Source organism: Diceros bicornis, chromosome 34 (genome assembly GCF_020826845.1).
Source record: "Diceros bicornis minor isolate mBicDic1 chromosome 34, mDicBic1.mat.cur, whole genome shotgun sequence".
Taxonomy (NCBI): Eukaryota; Metazoa; Chordata; class Mammalia; order Perissodactyla; family Rhinocerotidae; genus Diceros; species Diceros bicornis.
The window spans coordinates 34,312,202-34,324,796 of record NC_080773.1 but is presented as its reverse complement, the minus strand read 5'-3'; the positions used below and the strand labels follow the sequence as shown (position 1 = coordinate 34,324,796).

The 12,595-nt window shown below is 46.5% G+C and overlaps 1 protein-coding gene across 1 annotated transcript; it reads right to left on the bottom strand.

Moving 5' to 3' along the window:
• Window positions 1-6,291: 6,291 nt before the first annotated feature.
• On the bottom strand, window positions 6,292-11,822 carry GALP (galanin like peptide). The gene is given in 6 exon segments (XM_058530790.1): window positions 6,292-6,347; window positions 8,040-8,117; window positions 9,074-9,154; window positions 9,927-9,975; window positions 11,740-11,765; window positions 11,768-11,822. Coding segments are annotated over 6 exon segments (345 nt in total).
• Between the last annotated feature and the right edge of the window lie 773 nt (window positions 11,823-12,595).

Sequence of the window (12,595 nt, the reverse complement as noted above, 5' to 3'; positions counted from 1 at the left end):
GACACATGGAGGGCGATTTGCACCTGGAACAGGAAAGTCTGCTCCCCCTTGTGAAGACCCCCTTGTCTCCCCCTGCAGACAGTCACTTCTTCTGCAGGGGAGAAGGTGGTGGCAGCTCTTAGGGCTCTAACCTACTTTTCTCCCTTCACTCTGACTGACATGGCCCTGCACGCAGCCTTGGAAGCAAAGACCAGTCCAGTGGGTGGCCCTGGATGGTCCTAGCAGTCCAGCCTGGGAGGTCTGTGTGTTGAGAGGTTGGGCAGAGCAGTCTCCTGCCCTTGTGTCTCATCAGTCCTTTCCTTACCTGACTCTTTCCTTCCTGAGCTGGACAGAAGGAACAAGGAGTGAAATCCGAAGATGGGGCTCTGACGCCAAAGTCGCTCAGGGAGGGAGCTGTGTCAACAGTGACCTGCGTCCTGGACGGTCGGGTGTTGATGACACTGGGAAAGAAACGGTCATGGCTTATGATTGTCAGCAAGTAAAAATTCAGGATTCCTGGTTAAATTTGCATTTCAGATAAGCCATGAACAATTTTTAGCATAAGTATGCCCCATGCAATATTTCGGATATACACATACATTTGGATTTGAGATGGAACAATGAATTTTTTTAAGTGTAAATATATTGCATGCAATATGAGCCCCATCTATGCAACATAGTACCACCCCTCTGCAGGGTTCCAAACCCCCATCAGTATGGGTAAAATTAGAGCATCTGGGCAAGACCCCTATCCTTACTCCCCTCACCCTCAACACTCACAGACCTGCCCTTCTCTGCCTTGGGGCCACCAGGTCTCATTTCAATATACCCTTAACTTATGTTTTTGTCAGGTTCCAAAAGAAGACTAGGTGCTCCTGAGCCATCCCTCGGCCCCCAGACCCTAGACATAACATGAATCTGGATCTCCCCATTGTAATACCCTGTTGCCTCCCAACTCCCGAAACCCTTCCATATTGTCTTCTACAAGGCAAAGTCACTCAGCAGGAGAATTCCCTCATCCTCCGCCTCCTCTACAAATGTGTCCTTCACGTCATTCACCCTCATTCCTTGAAGGGCTTAGCTCCTGCCTCTAATGATACTGTAACCATAATTCTTGCATATCTCCAGTTCTTGAATGACATTCTCTCGACCCTCTGCCACACACTCCTATGAATCCATACCTGTGGGTTTGTCATCTCCAGTAACTACAATGCCTCTGCATGCTCCACTCCCAGCCTTGGACTCTAATCCCCTCCACTTCCTGTTTCTTTCCCTGATCTTTGAATACCACTGAGACCTACAATCTACTGAATCCCCAGAGCTCTGACCTGGGACCTCTTCTCTTCTCTATTCACCATCTAAATCCTACAGTGCTCCAAACCATACGTCCATCCTGCACCTCTCCTCTGAACTCCAGGTTTGCGTATCCAGCTCCCAACTCCCTACCCCCAGTTGTGTAACCAACAGGCATCTCAAACGTAATGTGTCCAAAACTGAGCTCCTGGTCTTTCCCCCAAATCTGCTCTGTGTGGCTTCCCATATCCTTCAATGGCAGCTGCATCCTTCCATTCGCTTAGACGAAAAAAACAGGGACTCATCCTTGACTGCTTCCTCAAATTGCACAGCAAGTCTATCGGGGAATCCTATTAATTCTACCTTCAGATACATCCAGAATGTGACTGCTTCTTACCACCTGCACTGCTTCCACCCTGGCCCGAGCCTCCATCACCTCTCACCGGCGTTACAGCATCCTAAGTGGTCTCTGCCCTCTTTGGTCTATTGTCAAAACAGAAGCCAGAACCATCCTGTTAAAATATGAGTCATAGCACGTCACTCCACTACTCAAAGCCTCCAGTGGCTTTGCACTTCACTCATAGAAAGACCCAAAGTCCTAACAGTGGACTCCAGGACCCCACCTCCCATCACCTGTCTCAACTCATCTCTTCCACGCTCCTCACTCACCTGGTCCTAGCCCCACTTACGCTGCTTCCCGACCCTTGAAAACTTGCTCCCATCCTGGGCATTTGCCCTTTGTCATTCCTCTGCCTGGCATCTCTTCTTCCAAATATCTTCAGGGCTCCATTCCTTTCTCCTTCAGTTCTTTATTCAGATTTCATCTTCTCCTTCACACCTCCCCTCACTAACATTAAAAATTTCAAGCTCCTTAGGAACTTCCTGTCTACTATCTCTGCCTTCATGTTCTCCATAACACTTATCACTGTGTGGAATACTATATATTTTACTTGCTAATTTTTTTCTTTTTTATTAATTAATTTTTTTGTGAGGAAGATCAGCCCTGAACTAACACTCATGCTAATCCTCCTCTTTTTGCTGAGGAAGACCAGCCCTGAGCTAACATCTATTGCCAATCCTCCTCCTTTTTTTTTTTTTTTCCCCCAAAGCCCCAGTAGGTAGTTGTATGTCATAGTTGCACATCCTGCTAGTTGCTGTATGTGGGACACAGCCTCATCATGGCCGGAGAAGCAGTGCGTCGGTGCGCGCCTGGGATCCGGACCCAGGCTGCCAGTAGCGGAGCGCGCCCACTTAACCACTAAGCCACGGGGCCGGCCCCGCTAATTTTTTTCAATGTCCAACTCTCCTCTCTTCCAGAATACAAGCTCCAAGAGGGCAGGGATTTTTTTCTTTTGGTCCGTTTTGTTATCCACCATACCCTGATTCCCTAGATGAGTTCTGGCGTATGGTAGACACTCAACAAATATTTACTGAATGTTAAATTAATTGTAGACTGTTCCATCTCCTGTGTCTTCAGTCTGTCACTTCCTCTCAATGCTCACTTTCATCTCCTCAGCTATTGCCTCTCTCCAAGAATATCATAACAGCTTCCTACTTTACTCCTCCTCCAATGCATCTTCCATGCACTGGAGTGATCTTTCTAAAATGCAAACCTGGCCATATCAGCTGTGGGTGAGATGCTATGTGTCTACTGAAACCCATGCTCCCTTTCCCAACTTAGTATTTGTAGCTGGGGAGCAGATGCATACGAAGGGTCCGTATTGTCCCCACGTTACAGCCAACTGTGGACAGATGATGAATACAAACAAAAGGGATGCAAGCACTTCTGGGCCAAGGCTTATATGAAGCAGATGTGCACCACTCCATGTTTTCTTTCCCCTTCCATTGGTTGAGTGCAACCAAAGACAAGACACTGAGTGATGGGTGAACCATTATATAGAGTGAATCTTGGTCTTTGAACCATTACATAGAGGAGACCCCTTGGCTGACTTGAAACATCCTCCCTGGACTGTTAGGTAAAGGAGAAAAAAATTTTATTGTGTTCCATTCATTGCATCGGAAATTGGCAAACTTTCCTGTAAAGGGCCAGATAATACATACGTTAGCCTTTGCAGCCTCTGCTCATATGCTTCTTTTCTCTTTCCCAACCGTTTAAAAGTATAAAAACCATTCTTAGCTCAGAGGCAGTACATCGACAGGCAGCCAGGCTGGGTTTGGCCCCGGGATATAGTTTGCAACCCCAGCATTGGACACTCACAGTCTAGTCTCTCCTCTACATTACAACTTCAGCAGCTCCTAATTGCCTTCATAAGAAAGGACACGCTCCCAAGGCTGAAATTCAGGGGTCATCATTGCTCCCGTTTCCCCTTCACCCTTGTTGCTCTCCCCTTGATCTCTGAATTTTATATTCTAGTCACCCTGAGCAACCCACTGGACTTCCTGTGCCTAGATATTCCTACCTCTGGGTCTCATGAAAAGTGCCTATTCTCCCTACAAATCTGAGTCCACATATATTAGTCCTCCTTGGGACAGTTTCTCAGCCTGACCCCAGAGTTGGTCAGATGCTCCTTGTCCCATTGTCCCCTATGCAACTTCTCTCAAAGCCCTTGTCCCCCTCTGTTGCATCTGTCCACTCGTTTGCCTGGTTTCTCCCCTCTGTGAGATCTTTGAAGGCAGTGGCTGTGTCTTATTTGTCCCTGAGGCTTGGTGCTGCCTCTCTCCTCCCATTCTTCTATTTAAAGTTGCTAATGATACTGAGCAATGGGCTCACTCTGCTCGCCACAATCTGAGCCAATTAATCACAATGAGTTAGAGATGGAGAAACGAAGTTTAATTAGATTAGCTGGCAAATCAGAAGACAGGCGACTAATGTCTCAAAGACCCATCTTCAAAGATTACAGAATCTTGAGGCAGTTATATAGGGAAAATGGGCAGTGAGGAGGGCGTCCAGGGATGTTGGTCTCCAGGAGTGACGGGCTCCAGTCATCACATTGTCCCATTCTTCTGTCAGCTGTGATGGATACCTTGTAGGTATGTTTTCCACCTGTGGTCAGCCTGTTCCTGGAGAGAAACTCATAGAACAAAGTTTTTAATTTGTCAAGCTATTGGGGAGTACATATGTAACTGGAGGCCATAAATCAGGAGAGAATGTGAAGTTTTTAGAGTACGTGCAGAACAGTGAGTAGTCACACAGAGGAGGGGCTGGGGCCATTTAGTGTAACAAGATGACCTCACTTATGTTCACTTACACTAAGGGCTTAGAATAAGATTTTTGATATTAGATTGCATGTGGCCAGAGATCCAGGCATGTCAGAATCCTGCATTAACAATCTCCACCATGTGATGTTGCTGAGAGAGACGTAAATCCAAAGGACAATGGCGAATCAGAACGAGTAGCTGAATATCTATCTCCAACTCTCCCATTATTTTATGTTTTTAACTGGGCAAATGCCCCAGCTAAAGATGACATTTCCCAGCCTCCCTTGTGACTAAGAATAGCCATGCATTGAGTATGTGAGCTAACATGATGTGTGGCCTTTCAGACTTTTGATTAAAAGAATTGGGCATGCCCCTTGCTGGCCCCCTTTCTCACTGGAGGTAGATGAAGCATCCCTCTTGGACCCAGAGGTGAAACTTCATAGCGAAGATGTCAGAGCCATTCTACTAGCTCCAGATTGCCTCCTTCTGCCCTGTTATATGACAGCAAATTAAACTTTTATCTTGTTTGCACTAATGTATTTTGGGGACTCTTCATTACAGCAGCTTGGCCTTAATGAATGTTCCAGATAATAAGGCAAAAGCCCTGACCTACCATGTAAGAATTCAATGATCCTGAAACCATCACGCTGGAGAAGTCATGTGTAGGTACTCGAGTCAACTGTCTCAGCTGAGCCGAACCCAGCCTTCCAGCTAGAGCCATCAAGGCACCAGACATGCAAGTGAAGCCACCCTGGACTCTCCAGATCAGCCCACCTACCAGCTGAATACCACCTCTGTCAGTGGCCTCCATCAAAGCCACATGGAATAGAAAATTCACACAGCCAAGCCCGACCTGGATTCCTGACCTAAAAAACCATGATGTATAATAAACAGTTGTTGTTTTAGGCCACTGAGTTTTAGGATAGTGTGATATGCATCAGTGGTTACCTGGAATAGTCATTACTAATATGAGGCAAAAGAGAATCAAAAGCAATAAGCATTAATGGGGATGAAGGAAGTCATTATATAACGATAAAAAGAAGTTTCCTCCAGATAGTTATAAAACTTATAAACCTATATGATGCTAACAACATAGCTTCAAAATATGCAGAAGTTTTAAAATGAATAAACCAGTGAACAAAGAGTAGGTCAGATCTCGAGTTATGGACAATTGCCAGAAATTGCAATTAAATTTAGGCCCTCTCTTTAGATAATCCCAGATCTACTGCCTTCAAGAGGTTATATGCCCCCAATCCCACACCTGACCCTATCATCCTTGATTTTGCTACCCCCAACAAATTCCCATACTAATTAACAGAAGAAAACATTGATTATTTGAAAAGAAATACTTTATTCTCTCCATTCCGCTCCAGGTGACTTCTCCTCATCTCTGGTTGGAGGAGGCCCAGGTGGGATGGAAGAATGAGGAAAGGTAAGCATGCTACTTTGGAGAATCTTTTCAAGTCAAGACATCATAGAATCTCAGAGTTCAAAGGGATATTAATATTGTAGTATTCAACAGCTCCTGTTACAAAATTACTGTAATTAATTGATTCTAAAAGAACACAATTACTTTAAATGTACCGCAGGAATATTCCCTGATAACCCCCCAGAGTCTCCTAAATGGTTTCAGAATTATTCTTGAGTTTGTTAACAACACTTTATACTTATTCCAAGGATAAGTCAGTAAAATCCGAGACAGTCCAGGGACTTCTGAGAATAATTCTTCAAATGCACCAACATTTCTTCATGAGATTTGGGGATTTAATTTCAGGATCTTAGTCTCAGTGGAGAGAGTCTAGAGAGGGTTTCAGGAGGAGCTGGGGAGGAGAAAGATGAGGAGCAGAGGTTTGGATTCGTCTATGACTGAAGGACATCTCCTGTCTTGGGAACTTTCTTGCTGAGCATGCCCAGATCTGTGGGCGATAAAGGGGTGAATTTTGAATGGTTTTGTTCACCATCGCTATCCAGCCAGGTTCTTGAGGTTGGGATGAAACCAGTGAGGAAGTTCTCTTTAGTTCATCTCAGATCCACTAGCCTTCCCTTTTCTCTCTCCCTCTTTCCTTTTTTGTTCTACCTTCTTTTTATTTTCATGTACTCATATATTTCCCTTTTCCACCCCCTTTTTAAGATGGCGCACGGTGGTGGTGGGTGTTTTCAAGAGCCAGTCAAGGCTGGCGTGGGAATTAGTGGATTCAGAGGACGTGTCATGTCCTGCACTGGCAGGTGTCCAATAAATATATGGTTTTCAAATGAATTAGTACAGTTGGAATAAAGGCACAGTGTTAGTTTTCAAAAACAAGGTTAGGAATGAAGAAGGAGATGAAATTGGGTGAAAATCCAGCTGGAGGAAGGCAGAAGCAGCGGCCGATCATTGACTTTGATCATGGGTGGGAAGGTGGCATGTGAAGCCTGAATTTGGATAATTTAGTTCACTCATTTAACAAATGTTTACCAAGCACCCACTATGCATCAGCCATTGCGCTAGGCAGTGAGCAGGACAGAGACTGTCCCCACTCACATGGAGCTTAGATTTTATTGGGAGAAGACAGAGAATAAGCAGATAAATGTATGACGCAAGGAAGAATCATATAATGATAAATGTCACTATTAAAATAAAACAAGATGACAAAAATAGAGAAAAAGTAGCTTTTTTTCAGGGAAAGCCTCTAAGGAGGAGGTGATGACTAAAATGATTTCTTTTTTTATTTTTGTGAGGAAGACCGGCCCCGAGCTAACATCTGCCAATCCTCCTCTTTCTTTGCTGAGGAAGTCTGGCCCTGGGCTAACATCCGTGCCCATCTTCCTCCACTTTGTCTGGGACGCCGCCGCAGCATGGCTTGACAAGCGGTGCATCGGTACGCACCCGGGATCCGAACCGGTCAACCCCAGGCCACCAAAGCAGAGCGCGCGCACTTAACCACTTGCGCCACCGGGCCGGGCCCTAAAATGATTTCTGAATGACGTGAACGATCTAGCCATGCAAAGCTCTAGAAACAAAACATTCTAGACTGAGGTGATAGCTGGTGCAAAGATCCTACAGCTAAATGGACCCAGTGTTCCAAGAAAACCAGAAGCCAGAGCTGGGACAGAAGGGCATGCTTGAGTATGAGGACAGATGAGTACAGAGTCCAGAGTAGGTTTAAAGGTTGGAAATAAAGATCTTATTTAGGACAGAGGTCAAAGTTGGAATTGAACCATGAGGTCAAAGTGAGGGTTTGAGGTCAATGTGGTAGCAAAGGCCAGGCTTAGGGGTGATATTGGGGGAGATGGAGGTTTGGGTGTGGGGTCATAATTGGAAAAGTGCTAGATTGTGAGGAAATGCCAGGATTGGTTGGACAATTAGAGTTGGACGGTGAGGCAGGATCTCAGGTGAAGGAACAGAGCTGAAGTGGAGCAATCAAGCCCAGGATGGGAATTCAGAGTTGAGGATACGTGGTCAGTGGTAGGTGTTGTGGCTACAAGCAAGGGGACTCTTGGTTGAGTTCACTTCCCACCCCATCCTCCCTGACCCTCAAAGCTCTGCTAGCCACTTCTCCTGTCCCCTTCTCATATCTATTTCTCTCCTCCATATCTATTTCTCTCCTCCATATTTCCCCTGCCTTTACCTCCAATCTCTGGTTGGGCAAAAGTGTCCCTCAGACTCCTCTTGGAGGCCTGCTGAGAGTGTGGATAGGGGAGCCCACCTAGGAACAAAACCAGAAATCATTATGCCTTCATGCCACTCAGTTCGGTACTTGATACCATTCCACGTGGTTCTGCTTCCCTGCGTCCTGGGAAATCTTACGGTACGTAGTGGTTCTCATCCAGGGGCAATATTGCCATCCTGGGGATATTTGGCAACATGCAGAGACATTTTTGGTTGTCACAACTTGGAGGTGCTACTGGCATCTCGTGGATGCTGCTCAACGTCCCACAGCGCACAGGATGGACCCCACAAGACCGAATGCTCTGGCCCCAAATGTCAACAGTGCCAAGGCTGAGAAATCCTGCCTTAGACACACTTAGTTGCCTCCATTTGGTGGGTGGCAATGATGAGGAGATTCCCTTCAAGTCATATGCTGCATTTACGGGTGTGCCTACACAGGTGTCTGAACCCCTGTGTGCCTCCAGGATTCTTTCCCTTGAGATATGACATGGGAAGGAGAAGGGAATCTCAGAGATATTACCTGGCGAGGTGAGAAGAAGAGACAACAGGACCAGGCATGAGCAGAGAGGAAGTGGACGGGGATCTTGCAAGGAGATAATATGATTTTTAATATTATATTAAATATATTAAATTAAATATATTAAATACTATTATTTTTAATATTATCTCCTTGCAAGGAGACCTGGTTAAAAATAATAACTATGACTCATGAGAATCCTACCATAGGCCATACACCCTTCTGGGAATTTTACACCCATTGTCTCACTGAGCCACACGACAGAATTATGAGGCAGTTTTCACTGATACCATCTTACATATGGAGGAATTTGAGGCTGAAAGGAAGTGCATCACTTGCCCAAGCTCCCCCAACTACTAAGTTGCAGAGCAAGGGATGGAGCCCTCATCTGCCAGTTTCCATAAACCAACAGTGGGCAGGTGGAGGGGAGTGATGGAGATGAAGGATGGAGGGAGTCTAACTCGCCATTCACTCACCAATGGCCTTCCACAGGTCTAGGATCTCGAGGGCTGTCTTCTCCTTCCTGCCTTGGTCAGCCTTCTGGGGAAGGTGGAGCACTGAGGAAGGGTGGGAGAAGCAAGACCAGGGGGTCTGTTAAATGGCAATGATGACACACAGAATCCAGCAATCCTATGGCACTATTCATCTGAAGGTGCACGTCCACCAAATCTGTAGGACGGGGTGCGTTTTGACCATCCCTACTTGCCAGTGAGGAGAACGGGGCTCTGAGAAGTCACTTGCTCAGAGTTACCCAGCGACTAAGCGGCAGAACTGGGATTTGAACACACCTATGTCTGATCCAAATCTCACGTCCTTTCTGCTCTGGGTTTTCATGGACCACTGAATGAAGCCCCAGATGAACCCTGCCTTGAGCATCGCAGGATCCCCTCATGTAACGGGTTTAATTGTTACTAAGCAGCACACTGCCAATGGTGCAACAAGTGCCCAGTGCAGATGCACTTGGGGACATGGAAAGAGAAGGATAGGGGAACCTGCCACGTATTGCTCTACCTTATCTAATCCTCACAACATCCTTATGAGGCAGGGGCCATCATTATACCCATTGTCACAGATGAGGACAGTGAGGCATAGAGGTATGAAGGTGGCACACCAAGTAAGTGGCAGAGCTGGGCTTGAGCCCAATGCTCTGGCTCCAGGATCCACACGCCCATCACTCCACTAGTCTAACCCTCAAGACAGGTCTGGAGATAAAACCTGTGGACTTCAGTGAATGTGGGTGGAGGGTCTTTACAGGGTCACAAACTCACTGCCCACAGGCACCAGGCAGGCACTAGCAGGGGATGGAGCGCTCCAAGCGGGCTCACTCACCGGGACCCAGAAGGTAGCCAGCACTATTGAGGGTCCAGCTTCCTCGCCCCTGGACAGAGATAGAGAGATCAAGAATCAGAGAGGCGGAAGGGTGGCAGGCATCCCCCAGGTCTGGGATGAGGGGGTTCAGCAGGCCCCTTTCCCACCAGCCCATGAAAGCAGGTTTGCTTGAACCACATTTCACCAATGAGGAAACTGAAGACTTCCTAAGACCTAGCAACTTGGAATGCAAAGAAAGCTTTAAAAACCACTGCTGTCAGTCCTTTATGCGTGTAGCATATTCTCCCTCTCTCTCTCTCCCCCGCCCTTCTCTCTCTCTCTCCCCCCTCCCCCTCCCCCTCCGCCTTCTCTCTCTCTCTCTCTCTGTCACACACACACACACACACACACACACACACACACGCACACACGCACACACGCACGGTCCAGGTCCAGACTACATCATTGGATGGCTTTAGGTAAGTCGCTGAGTTCCTGCAATAATTATGATGGCTAACATCTATTGCGGGCTTACCACATGCCAGCGTCCATTCTAAGCAGGACTGGCTACATAATTTAGGAGGCCCCGTGCAAAATGAGAATATGGGGCCCCTTGTTAAAACAGGATTAAGGACTTCAAGATGGAGACAGCAGAGCATTAAAACCGAGCACAGTCACCTCCTGAGCGCAGGCCCTGGATGACTGCGCGGGTTGTGTGCCTATGAAGCCAGCTCTGGTTCTATGTCCTCAACACGTTTACTCATCTAGTCCCCACAGCAACCCTGGAAGGGAAGAACTATGATCAGGCTCATTTAATGGAAGGGAAAACTTTCCTTAAAAGGTTAGGCAAAGTGCCTAAATTAACAGAGTAAGTGCCAAGCAGACTTCAGACTCTTAACAACTAGACTATGGGTACTCAATATTTAAGCCTCAGTTTTCCATTCTGTAAAATGGGAAGTAACCAAACGGAATCAACTCAAAGTGTTGCTGGTGGAAATGGCTGGTGCCTGTCGAGGGTTTTCCACAGTTTCTGGAGCTGAGAAAGCACTCCAGAGCTATTAGCCCTTGTGAAAATCCCCTGCCAGATGGGTGCTACTATATCCTAGTTACATAGAAGCAAGGGAAGCTCAAAGAAACTTAAATGGCTTGCTGAGGACCCCGTCAGCGTGAGGGAAGCTGATACTCAAACCCAGGACAACTGAAGACCAAGTCTGGGTCCTCTCGATTAGATAATGAGGGCCAACTGCCTGCTAATGATGCTCTTAGGGCCTCGAACGATGAGCTCAGTTAACCCTGCAGTGCCGTGATTTTACAGAGAACATCGAGGGACAGAGAGATTAGGCAACTTGCCAGAAGTCATGCAGCTAGAACGTGACAGAACCAGGACTTCAAACTCAGCCCGGTCTCCGCATCCCATACTCCTCATCAGGGATTCTCATAATGTGGTCTCAGGACCACCACATCAGCATCGCCTGGGAACGGGTTAGAAATGCAGACTCACCCAACCGACACTCTGGGAGTGGCATTTCCACATACCCTTCCCTCTGGGGAATTATCACGCATGCCAAAGCGCTGAGGATTTAGAATGACAGGAGGCTCTGCCTTTGAAGGCATCTTTTTGCATCTCTGGGCAATGCTAATCCTTAGGAAGTTTTTGCTTTGAATAAACCGAACCCCGACCCCTCCTATTTTACCTGTTCTATTCTACCCCCGGGGCCAAGGAGATGAAGTCAGCTCCTTGTCTTTCTTCTCATATTTTCACAACTTGGTCCCCACGACCCGCTGGCTCAGCCAGGAAAATTAGGAAACTTCCTGGAGGACAGGAAGGTCTCACCCGGTGGATGGGTACGGAGGCGGGATCTCCGCCAGGCTGAGCAAGACGGCGAGAAGCAGGACCAGATGGACAGACGGAACCATCTGAGGGCCAGAAGGATAGGCGCTCTGCAAAGAGAGGGTGGTGAGTTTATTTATTTTAGCTTTATTGAGGTATAATTGATATGCAAACAGTCGCACACATTTAACGTATACATCTTGAGTGTGCCATATGCATACACCCATGATACTATCAACCATCAAGGCAATAGGCATGCCCATCACCTACAAAAATTTCCTTTTTTTTTTTTTAAATTTTTTGTTTATTGCAGTAACATTGGTTTATAACACTGTATAAATTTCAGGTGCGCATCATTATACTTCTATTTCTGCATAGATTACATCATGTTCACCACCCAAATACTAATTACAACCCATCACCACACACATGTACCGAATTATCCCTTTCACCCTCCTCCCTCCCCCCTTCCCCTCTGGTAACCACCAATCCAATCTCTGTCCCTATGTGTTTGTTTATTGTTGTTGTTATCTACTACTTAATGAAGGAAATCATACGGTATTGGACCTTCTCCCTCTGACTTATTTCACTTTGCATAATACCCTCAATGTCCATCCATGTTGTCACAAATGGCTGGATTTCATCGTTCCTTATGGCTGAGTAGTATTCCATTGTGTATATATACCACATCTTCTTTATCCATTAGTCCCTTGATGGGCACTTAGGTTGCTTCCAAGTCTTGGTTATTGTGAATAACGCTGCAATGAACACAGGGGTGCACGTGTCTTTATGCATTGGTGTTTTCAAGTTCTTTGGATAAATACCCAGCAGTGGAATAGCTGGATCATATGGTAGTTCT